The 12,947-nt window shown below is 43.2% G+C and overlaps 1 protein-coding gene and 1 pseudogene across 1 annotated transcript in view; one reads left to right on the forward strand and one right to left on the reverse strand.

Moving 5' to 3' along the window:
• The window catches only part of LOC124775981 (probable G-protein coupled receptor CG31760), a 440,811-nt gene that overhangs the window by 371,748 nt on the left and 56,116 nt on the right, over positions 1–12,947 (forward strand). The window contains exon 8 of the mRNA XM_047250822.1: positions 8,841–8,994. Coding sequence (XP_047106778.1) covers positions 8,841–8,994 — 154 coding nt within the window. The remainder of the gene's footprint in view (positions 1–8,840; positions 8,995–12,947) is intronic.
• Positions 9,457–9,573, reverse strand: LOC124778641 (annotated as a pseudogene).

Genomic DNA, 12,947 nt, shown 5'->3' on the forward strand with positions numbered 1-12,947 from the left:
TGTTGTTGAAAATTGTAACTACTGTAATTTCGAAAGTTTGTCGCCTGAAAATGTACTGTTGGCCCAAGCATATTGCAACAAACTGTGTATTTCTATCGCTGCTCGTTTAGTTTTTATTGCCGTTTCAAATATACCGGTCATTTTTGAAACACCCTGTACTTCCCAATAGGGAACAGCTACCGCAATCAATAGGTAGTGGTGGAAATTTATGACACCTTTAGTAGAAAGTTAAAGCGTTGGCCCTAACAGACAAATATTGATTTATAACCTCCTCCCCCCCCCCCCTCTCCATCTCTACCCACCTTCTCAGGCATCGAAAAATTTACTACAGCTCAAGCATAGAATCGACATTCACTGCAGCTAACATAGGAGTATTTCAGGTGTGGAGCACTCATTAATTCATGCTTTATTGTTGTGAATTTTTCACGTCGTTATTACGTGCGAGAAGCGCTTCACGCTCGTATGTCTTTGGTTTCGTTTATGACGGAGTACTGCATGAAGTGAACAGGGATCCATTTACGTAATGAAGTCAGCAAAGAGGTAGCTTATGTGACGAGGGGAATGGAGAAAAATAATTAACGACATGACTAACACACGAACGAAAGAGTCTTCACGGTGCGTAAGGTCGGTGTTTTTCCCTGTAACTTACAACATAATATGTGATGGAACATTTATTTAGGTAGGTAAACGTTAGGAATGTTACTCTTTCTCCAGGAGTTATGAGCGTAGTTTACTTAGTTATTTGCCAGAGAGTTACAGCAAGGACACATAACTTTTCAATAGAACTGTTTTTTTTTCTCTCTCATGTTGCTGATGTATTTAAACCAACTCTGTACAAAAACCAGGAATATATTCGCAGATGCGAATACTGGCAACCTCTAACTGTAGAATGGAATGACGACTTTGAAAATTTTGTGCCGGACCGGGATTCGAACCCAGATTTCCCTATTAAAAATTTCTGCTGTCCGTGCACGCATCACAGCCAGACCCATAATTTTTTTTTGATTGATCTCATTTTGTTCGTTTTTGTTCGTTGTATTGCTCGCGGGCGGACGTCGCAAGACACCGTTTCAGTTCGTCGTTGATCCATTAACTCAGTTTTTCTTTATTACAGAGGGCAGCTAACCCTCTGACCGAACACGCTGAGTTACCGTGCCGGCAAACTTCAATGGCTGACGTCCATGTGTCGCGCACCCGTACACTTATACACTATACAGGGTGTTTCAAAATGACCGGTATATTTGAAATGGCAATAAAAACTAAACGAGCAGCGATAGAAATACACCGTTTGTTGCAATATGCTTGGGACAACAGTACATTTTCAGGAGGACAAACTTTCGAAATTACAGTAGTTACAATTTTCAACAACAGATGGCGCTGCAAGTGATGTGAAAGATATAGAAGACAACGCAGTCTGTGGGTGCGCCATTCTGTACGTCGTCCTTTCTGCTGTAAGCGTGTGCTGTTCACAACGTGCAAGTGTGCTGTAGACACCGCCTAGAACAGTGTTGTTGCAACAAGACGAAGTTTTCAACGGAGGTTATATGTAACCAAAAGACCCGAAAAGCGATACAATAAAGGATCTGTTTGAAAAATTTCAACGGACTCGGACACGGACGGATGAACATGCTGGAAAGGTAGGGCGACCGCGTACGGCAACCACAGAGGGCAACGCGCAGCTAGTGCAGCAGGTGATCCAACAGCGGCCTCGGTTTCCGTTCGCCGTGTTGCAGCTGCGGTCCAAATGACGCCAACATCACGTATCGTCTCATGCGCCAGAGTTTACACCTCTATCCATACATAATTCAAACGCGGCAACCCGTCAGCGCCGCTACCATTGCTGCACGAGAGACATTCGCTAACGATATAGTGCACGGGATTGATGACGGCGATATGCATGTGGGCAGCATTTGGTTTACTGACGAAGCTTATTTTTTACCTGGACGGCTTCGTCAATAACAGAACTGGCGCATATGGGGAACCGAAAAGCCCCATGTTGCAGTCCCATCATCCCTGCATCCTCAAAAAGTACTGGTCTGGCCGCCATTTCTTCCAAAGGAATCATTGGACCACTTTTCAGATCCGAAACGATTACTGCATCACGCTATCTGGACATTCTTCGTGAATTTGTGGGCGGTACAAACTGCCTTAGACGACACTGCGAACACCTCGTGGTTTATGCAAGATGGTGCCGGCCACATCGCACGGCCGACGTCTTTAATTTTCCTGAATGAATATTTCGATGATCGTGTGATTGCTTTGGGCTATCCGAACATACAGGAGGCGGCGTTGGACTGGCAATCCCTATTCGCCAGACATGAACCCCTGTGACTTCTTTCTGTGGGGGACACTTGAAAGACAGGTGTACGCCAGATCCAGAAACAACTGAACAGCTGAAGCAGTACATCTCGTCTGCATGTGAAGCCTATTCGCAGACACGTTGTTCAAAGGTTTCGGGTAATTTCATTCAGAGACTACGCCATATTATTGCTACGCATGATGGATATGTGGAAAATATCGTACTATAGAGTTTCCCAGACCGCAGCGCCATCTGTTGTTGAAAATTGTAACTACTGTAATTTCGAAAGTTTGTCTGCCTGAAAATGTACTGTTGTCCCAAGCATATTGCAACAAACGGTGTATTTCTATCGCTGCTCGTTTAGTTTTTATTGCCGTTTCAAATATACCGGTCATTTTTGAAACACCCTGTACCTTAATTCCTTTATGGGGCAGACATTCAGTCAAAAACCGCTAGCCTGATATCGGCGGATGAGTACGATATTCCAGTGGCTTTGTAAGAATTACCATGTAGTGTTACTTCGCACGTGTATGCATCTCGGAAGGAACATTGCCTTTCACTTCTTACAAACCCAAGCACTGCAATATCGTATCTGTACAAATCAGTTAAAGTCAAATTTCTATTAATTTTTGTTGGGGAGCTATAAACTTTCGTAGGGATGAATGCGACATTCGGTATATAACTGGCTGACTTCAGACGAAATTTGTGGTGGCGGAATCTTCATTTAAGTGAAATGAACGCGCAGCTCACAGCGCCTTGTAAACGACAAGTCGAGAACATGACAAAGAAGCGGTAATTGAGAAGGTAATGCGACTTGTTTTTGGCGTATACTAGCTATCATTCAGTCTGTACATTGAGAAAGCTGTGAAGGAAACCAAGGAGCAGTTTGAAAGAGATTTAACATTCTGGAAGAAAAATTTAAAATTGTGAGGTCTATCTGTAACAATGGAGTTTTATCAGAGTCGTCAAAGGAGTTGGATGATCAGTTAAACGGGAAGATGAGTCCTTGGAAAAAGGTTATAAGATGATATGTTAGATTTGTTACCGGTACTTTCAGTCATCATATGAGTAATGCGGAAATGCTCTGTGAACTCAAATGGGAAACCCTGGAAGGAAGAAGACGTTCTTATCGTGAAACACTGTTGAGAAAGTTTAGAGACGCGTCATTTGACTGACAGACCGAAACGACTGTATTACCACCAATGTACACCTCACGTTAGAGCTGCGAAGACAAGATAAGAGAAATCAGGCATCGTACAGAAGCATGTATTCATTGGTAGTCGACCCGTGCCTTATCACCCACTAGTAAGCGTTGCAGCTTCACGTTGGATGGTAGGTGGTAGGAGTTTCGAAAAATATTTTTGTTATGTTTTCATAACATCTTGTCATAAAATATTTGCTAAGTAATTATTGATATTATATGCCACAACTTATTGTAAAAGTAATTTATAAATTTCATAAAGTAAATTTACTTCCTTAAGTTATAACTCACCATTACTGTGGAACCCGTGGGCAGTAAAGAAATTTTATTACTGACAGAGATAAAAAACAGTTGCCAGTAGCTATAAAAGGTTGACTATCCGTAATGTAGACAGTCGTCTCTTCCCGCTTCATATACAGAGTGGAACAGGAAAGGGAATGAGTAATAGTAGTACAAGATACCATCCACCATGCATCCTGTAGTAGCCTACCCAGTATGTATACTGTTGTAGATATTAACCAATGTAAAAAGAGGGTAGTGGAATATTGTCGAGTTAAACTTAGAGACACTGAGGGATTTGGGATAAGAAACGAGGTAGTAGTTGAGTTCTGCTGTTTGGACAGCAAAATAACTGACGAGAGGAGGTGAAATGCGGATTGACAATAGCAAGAGGAATTTGTTTAACACTGAATTTTTTTATGATTACATGGCATTATTAGTGTTGTAGGAAACCATCTGAAAATACCCTGAGGGGACAAAAGTCTAGGGATACCGATATGCACACATACAGAGGGTGGTAGAACAACTTACACAAGGTAAAAAACCGCAGTGCCTTTCCAGAAATGTCATCTGCATTGAGGTGATCCGTGCGAGAGGGTTTCCGACATGATTGTGGCCGCACGATGGGAGTTAATAGACTTCGAATGCGGAATGGTACTTCGAGTTAGACCATTAGGGCATTCCGTTTCGGAAATCGTTACAGAATTCAGTATTCCGAGATCCATAGTGTCAAGAATGTGTCGAGAATACAGAATTTCAGGTATTACCTCTCACCACTGGCAACGCAGTGGCCGATGGCCTTCACTTAACGACCAAGAGCAGCAGGATTTGCGCAAAGTTGTCAGTGCTAACAGAAAAGTAACACTGCGTGAAATACCGCAGAAATCAATCTGAGACGTACGACGAACGTATCCGCTAGGACACTGCGGCGAAATTTGATAGTAATGGGCTACGACAGCATACAACCGCTGCGAGTCCCTTTGCTAACAGCACGACATCGCCTGCAGCGCCTCTCCTGGGCTCGTGACCATATCTGTTGGACCCTAGACGACTGGAAAACAGTGGTCTAGTCGAATAAGTCCCGGTTTAAGTTGGCAAGAGCTGATAGCAGGGTTTGAATGTGACGCAGATCCCACCAAGCCATGGACCCAAATTGTTAACAAGACACTGTGCAAGCTGTTGGTGGCTCCGTAATGGCGTGCTCTGTGTTCACACGGAATTGACTGGGTCCTCTGGGCCAATTGAACCGATCACTCACTGGCAATGGTGTTTTTGGCTACTTGGAGATATTTGCAGCTTTTCATGGACTTCAAGTTCCCGAACAATGATGGACGGGCCATAGTTGTTCGCGATTGCTTCGAAGAACTTTCTGGGCAGTTAGAGCAAATGATTTGACCACCCACGTCGCCCGACATGAATCCCATTGAACATTTATGGGACATAATCGACAGGTCAGTTCATGCACAAAGTTCTAAAACTGCCACACTTTCGCAATTATGGACTGCTGTGGAGACAGCATGGCTCAATATTTCTGCAGTGGCTTCCAAGGACTTGTTGTTGAGTCCATGTCACATCAAGAGCTGCTGCAATTCGTCGGGGAAAAGGTGGTCCAGCACGATAATAGGAGGTATCCTATGACTTTAGTCACCTCCGTGTACTCTGTATGTATTCGCGCCATGGTAAGAAAAATTTGCCATATTAAAAGGCGTATTACATTCCCTAGTTTCAAGAAAGCAAATCATTGAGTGCATATTGCACAAGTAGTAACAGTTTGTAAGGTGGCATGGTCTCCTGACCTTCATTTCTTACATATTCCGTCCTCACAATCGTATTCTGCACATCAAGACGCTTCATTCGAATCCAAACTCGATAAGGTAGAGTCAATTTTGTGTGAATTCATGTAAGCAATATGCAGATCTAATAAGTAAATCGCAAGTGCGCACCAAGGTTGAAAAAGTCGAGGCTGGCGTACACAACATGACGACCACAGGAATTTTCATTCTAAAGAGGCAATCAGCCTGCTGGGAGGCCCATCCCTTCAGAGGGGTGAGTCAACATACCTACTTCGGTTGAAGCGACCGCCCAGAGAGAGGACAGCTTTTGCCAGAGCGAAGGGATAACGACCCTCGTGTTCGACTTAAAAGCAAATTCCGCTACATTGACGCATTTTTTGATGGACCCACTGCGTAGTTACGGAGTTCTCACAGGAGGACAGTATATGCCTAATGGAGATGCTACATATTTCCGCATTGGTCGACTTAAACGAAATGTCATTCTCTCGTTTAAAAGATCAATGCTGATTGGCGGAATGTTTCTGACGCAAAGAGCCAGAGGAGTGAGGGAAGACAGTGAATGATATACCCATGCAACTTTTCCAGAAAAAGGAGCCTTTCCGTTGTCACTCTTGGAGCAGGAACACGTAATGAGAGCGAGTGAGCTCATACATGTAGGCAAAGAGAGAGGAACATAGTCTGTCCTCAGTACTTCACTGGGAGAGCACCTCTGTCATTAGCGAATTGGAGTGATACTCTATATTGAGTCACTCGCGATTAAGCATTGTTCACTGTGTTGGCCGCCACACTTATTGTGCAGCGTGAACATGGACAGACTACTAGTGAAATGCCTGCGAGCTAGTATCGAGTGGTATCGCGGTGGACTGGTTATCTAACCAGTGTACCACACCAATAGTTAGACTAGGGGCAGATAGGAGTCCTTGACTTCATCAAGGCATAGGGAGAGTTTGATTGTCGAAGGTCAATCCAGATAGAAAGAGATAGTTGTGTTATTTGTCAGCAGCGAGAGACGCAGGCAGCAGTCGTTGCAGCTCACAGTATTGTGTGCTACAGTGTATGCGAGCCCCATCTGTCCTCCATAACAGTACACTCCATTATACTTCTCACTCAACAGCCTTGACCGTACCTAGAAAAGTTCTTCAAGTTGTGTAGGCACGGCTCTCAGCCATTCTGCCGAGTAAATAACATTCTTAAAGGAAAGGGAGAAAAGAACCTTTCCATACTTTTTAAAATAATAGCATTCCTATCCATAAGAGTCAATACACCCAGAAATTTATTAATTTTTAAGAAAAAGTTTCATCACTCAGAATTTTTTGCAATAAATAATATTTTTCCTTCATTTAATGTTTTTCTTACACTAACTAGCAATACTCCAGTACCCAAGTATTCCACTAGTTACGTAAGAAAAAAGAATATTTTTATGTCGTTTCGTTACAGCGGACGACCTCAGAAGATATTTGTTGCTGAATGTTTCTCAAGCAGTTCTTGTTGGTAAATTAGGAGTGTCTGTCTGACTTCTGTAGTAGTGTGAGGTGGAAATTGTTTCTTGCAGGAGCCAAAGGGTACTTGTTGGAACAATCCATTCAACAACTTGACAAAATAAAACACACACACTCATAAGTTAATCCTTGGTTTTATAGGCGAGGTATACAAAATAGAATTGACATTAAGTTTTCATGACAGAAAAGTGAGATAATAATCTACACTCCTGGAAATGGAAAAAAGAACACACTGACATCGGTGTGTCAGACCCACCATACTTGCTCCGGACACTGCGAGAGGGCTGTACAAGCAATGATCACACGCACGGCACAGAGGACACACCAGGAACCGCGGTGTTGGCCGTCGAATGGCGCTAGCTGCGCAGCATTTGTGCACCGCCGCCGTCAGTGTCAGCCAGTTTGCCGTGGCATACGGAGCTCCATCGCAGTCTTTAACACTGGTAGCATGCCGCGACAGCGTGGACGTGAACCGTATGTGCAGTTGACGGACTTTGAGCGAGGGCGTATAGTGGGCATGCGGGAGGCCTGGTGGACGTACTGCCGAATTGCCTAACACGTGGGGCGTGAGGTCTCCACAGTACATCGATGTTGTCGCCAGTGGTCGGCGGAAGGTGCACGTGCCCGTCGACCTGGGACCGGACCGCAGCGACGCACGGATGCACGCCAAGACCGTAGGATCTTACGCAGTGCCGTAGGGGACCGCACCGCCACTTCCCAGCAAATTAGGGACACTGTTGCTCCTGGGGTATCGGCGAGGACCATTCGCAACCGTCTCCATGAAGCTGGGCTACGGTCCCGCACACCGTTAGGCCGTCTTCCGCTCACGCCCCAACATCGTGCAGCCCGCCTCCAGTGGTGTCGCGACAGGCGTGAATGGAGGGACGAATGAAGACGTGTCGTCTTCAGCGATGAGAGTCGCTTCTGCCTTGGTGCCAATGATGGTCGTATGCGTGTTTGGCGCCGTGCAGGTGAGCGCCACAATCAGGACTGCATACGACCGAGGCACACAGGGCCAACACCCGGCATCATGATGTGGGGAGCGATCTCCTACACTGGCCGTACACCACTGGTGATCGTCGAGGGGACACTGAATAGTGCACGGTACATCCAAACCGTCATCGAACCCATCGTTCTACCATTCCTAGACCGGCAAGGGAACTTGCTGTTCCAACAGGACAATGCACGTCCGCATGTATCCTGTGCCACCCAACGTGCTCTAGAAGGTGCACGTCAACTACCCTGGCCAGCAAGATCTCCGGATCTGTCCCCCATTGAGCATGTTTGGGACTGGATGAAGCGTCGTCTCACGCGGTCTGCACGTCCAGCACGAACGCTGGTCCAACTGAGGCGCCAGGTGGAAATGGCATGGCAAGCCGTTCCACAGGACTACATCCAGCATCTCTACGATCGTCTCCATGGGAGAATAGCAGCCTGCATTGCTACGAACGGTGGATATACAATGTACTAGTGCCGACATTGTGCATGCTCTGCTGCCTGTGTCTATGTGCCTGTGGTTCTGTCAGTGTGATCATGTGATGTATCTGACCTCAGGAATGTGTCAATAAAGCTTCCCCTTTCTGGGACAATGAATTCACGGTGTTCTTATTTCAATTTCCAGGAGTGTAAATGTAGTACTGTTTCAACTTCACATATGAGAAGGTCATGTACTCGTAGGCAGCTGTCTTCAGTGGTTGCATTTAATGCAGTTGCTTGGCACAAGCTGGAAAAGACTATGAGTAGTAAGCATTCTCGCTATTATGTTCCAGGCTGACGCTGCTGTCGTTTTCGGTGCTGTGCGCACTGTGCACCCTGGGCCTGGTCTGTTACGTCTACCAGCACAGAAGGCTCAAGGTGTTCAAGGTGGCGAGCCCCATTTTCCTGGGCATCACGCTACTCGGATGTTCCATTATGTATCTCGAGGTAAAGTACTAATGTCACGCCCTGTGACAGTATGCAACAACGTTTTTTGTGTACATAAACTCAGAAAAGCTTAAACTAGGTGCCTTTTGATATTTTACAATGAAAAGTGGAGCTTGGCGTCACGTACTAACCATTCAAACCGGTATGAACAACATCTGTTTCATTGACGTAACAAATAAAGCATCTTGCAACAAATGTATAGTGAAAGAGCATTAAAAGATACACATGCCGGTTTCAAAGAGCGTAGGCTTCAATGAATAAGCACTCCGTCTTCAGGCCACGAGTGGCCTACCGGGACCATCCGATCGCCGTGTCATCCTCAGAGGAGGATGCGGATAGGAGGGCTGTGGGGTCGGCACACCGCTCTCCCGGCCGTTATGATGGTATTCTTGACCGAAGCCGCTACTATTCGGTCGAGTAGCTCCTCAATTGGCATCACGAGGCTGAGTGCACCCTGAAAAATGGCAACAGCGCATGGCACCTAGATGGTCACCCATCCAAGTACTGGCCACGCCCAACAGCGCTTAACGTCGGTGATCTTACGGGAACCGGTGTATCCACTGCGACAAGGCCATTGCCAGGCAACAATGAATAGCGGATGAAATTGAAAAAGGACATTCCTACTTTCTCAGTACTGCCGAGAAAGACATACTTCCGACCCTTCAAAGACAAATGATGTTGGAAATTATGATGTTCACTTAACACCAATTGATAACTTCTTGCACGGTGGAAATACTTTTCTAGTTGGAATATAGTGGTAGCCTGCATTACTTGCGTCGGACAATATCTACTTGGAATCAGTAATTATCGTCGCTCATTCTAAAATAATATCTAACACCTCACCTGCAATATTTGAAGAATGTATAAAACTTCTTTAGAAGTATGATTACTTTATAAATAAGTTAATATGTTTTACATTTGACGTTAAGCATTAAAAACTTTATGGTAGAATAGGAAAAACACTACTTATGCTGATTTTATTGATTTCGGATTATTCACTCGTAGACTAAAATTTAGTAAGCGATAAAGAGTTTTCCTTTCATTATTTTGTGGCCTGTAAGCTTAAGAATGATTATAAATTTTGTTTAAAGTTTGTTGGAGTTAATTAAGTACTCTGATTATCAAACAATGCATGAGTATAATCTGGATAGTTTGTGCTCTGTTTTCGGAAAAGATAGTTTTTCACTCAATTCAGTGTTTATGACGTCATATCTACTGAACTATGAGTCGTACAATGATATAATTTTGCAATTACGTTCAGTGGAATATGTGGATACTGTCTGTAAAATGTTTTGCGAATAGAGTTAGAAGTGAAGAAATGTAAATTGAAACATCATGCGTGATACTATATTTTTACTCCATGGACAGCAAAATTATTATGAGCAACAATCTTTTTTTTCCTTTCTTTCTTTTCTAGGTTGTGACAAGAAAATGACAAAAATTTGAGACAGTTTTTATGTATAGGGTTTGTAGTAAGTCGCTAAGTGCTCTGATTCTCAAACACGTGATGAATACAGTCTTGGTAATTTGGGCGCTGTGAGTTACCATGCCTCAAGATATACACCTAGTTTCTATCTGTAATGTATGACTCTATGTTAAACCTTTAAACTAAAATCACTAGTTGCTTCTGACGTTTCGATTATGACGGCATTTTAGACTTTAAATTCGGTCAATAGCGAACATCAGATTTTGTTGCTCCTGGAAGCCGCTAGATAGGCAACCTGCAACTGACAATAGAATAGTCCAATCTGACATGGTAAGACAGGCCCTGAAATATTTTATACAGGAAGAATACACCGAAAGAAAGATCCTGACAAACTTTTATCTGCTAAGACGCACTGCAACTATTATAAGAAAAAAAGTTGAAAGCTGCCAATTCGTAGCTCGCCAGCGGATGGAGAAGGTACATCTCCTACAGGAGCTGTAGCGGACGGCGTATGCACAACATGGCAGGCGTATATCACTGGTTAACGACGTATTGGTGAACATGTAGCTCGACTCGGCACGATGGTAATTTTCGAAGCAAATTTCACTTTTCGTTGATTGTTTCTCTGAAACAAATGTGCACCGTTACTGATCGCCCGAATTCGCAACTCGTTTAATATCCATAGTGATTACCAGTTGCTATTGTGTAGGCAAAACTTAATAACGGGGATAAAACTGGATTAATATTCATTGTGTTTAACACTTAATGTTAAGCGGTGTCGAAACTCGGTTCCACTTCGTAAAATCTGACTGTAAACTGTATAAATTGAAGAAAGACTTACACGAAGTAATAAACATGCACCAAAATTAAACTCGCAAAAATATGAAAGCAAAGGTATCCGAAACATTTGCTGTACAGGGTGGCCACAAAGTACCATTCCCACGTTAATAACCAACATAAACTCTTAAACCTGAATAAATAACACGAACAACAGTTCCTTAGAAGATTTTTTTGATATGTGAAATATGTAGAGCTGCTAGTGAGATGGAATGGAGCACTATCGCTGGAGATCTACTAGACTAGGCCCTCCGAAACCGACTGAGATAAACACTGCTGATTTCAATAATATTTTGCATCAAGGCGGACTCAATTTGTGATATTACTGTTTTTACTGCTGATTTCAAGTATTCTTAGAACTGGTTAAGCGAATTTAAAAAAAAAAAAAACATGCACCATAGCAAGTCGCAAAACAACGAAATTTACTTCAAGTAAAAGTGTAGAGGAGGTGCATTTAATTCCTAGATAGCGTGAAGACGAGGCTTGCTTTTATCTCCACATCAGCTGTGTCTAACGCCGATCGGTCAGGTTTCGTGAAAGAACTGGGAGCAAACTGCACTTTATCATTTCGAAGCGAAAAAGGATAGAATTTGCTCTTCAATGGATTAATGCTATGACACATCTGTATAGAACAATGCCACTGATAAGTAAGAGTGAATTACTATTTCCACAGCGTTGTATCTTTCTTCACTGACTTCAAGGCATATTGAGATCAAAAATTAAGAAAAGGTGTTTAGCGACAAAAATCTTGTAAGTCGACCTATCAAAATCTGGAAAATAACAAAGAATAGTTTTTAACATTTGTAACGGTTTCTAACCAGTTGAAGAAATTAATTCATTCAGCCGCATTGTAGTATCCTGTGTGCTGATTATTAGCGCCAAAAAACAGTAACACATCGGTCAGGTGATGTTAGGTATTTAGTGTTGTCTTCTGTTCAACCTAGTATAAAGGCTTGATCACGAATACAAGCGAACAGTTGTGAAGACTGGCGAATTGTCTGTGAATGCACATTCACTTACGTTCGATTTCACTCGCTCTAGTGCAAAGAGAACTTATATGGTCCGGATTCGACTCACAGTTGGTCATAGGGTTTCTGTAAGTCACTTTTCACTTGTCCTAACTCTGCCAATGTTATTAATGTTACAAATGCCGAGTTTCACCGAAGTTCGGAGTCCATGTTAAGCAGCAGATCCCGTTATAGCTGGCTGGATTAATCATTCAGATGCCTACAGGAGGCGAAGGCAAACCACCTCCAATAGTATCTTCCTCAGAAAAACGCTGGGGTTTTAAACCAATCTTTGGGTTCATGACAACTTTACCTTCAGCGTTTTTGCAGAAAAAGATTGTTCCGAAAGCCATGTTATTCCGATGTAGAAGTAGTACAAAATCTGATGAAATTGCCGATTAAGTTTCCAGAATGCGACAAATTCTAAAATATTTTATTTCCAAAATTTATCTTACTCAAGCATGTGAACTGCTAATCATTTCTTTACTGATCGTAGTTATTGTTGTATTTCGAAATCAAGGAAGCCACCGAATGAAATTCGAATAGTTTGCAATGAAAAATTTATGTCGCTGAAGCTGTGATACACACTGACGACTTGCAGGTCTCTCTATTGACTACTCGTTAAGCTAAAAATAGATTCTCAACATCCATGACCAACTATAAGAAATTTGAAATGAAATACG

This window comes from Schistocerca piceifrons, chromosome 2, assembly GCF_021461385.2.
Source record: "Schistocerca piceifrons isolate TAMUIC-IGC-003096 chromosome 2, iqSchPice1.1, whole genome shotgun sequence".
Classification (NCBI taxonomy): Eukaryota; Metazoa; Arthropoda; class Insecta; order Orthoptera; family Acrididae; genus Schistocerca; species Schistocerca piceifrons.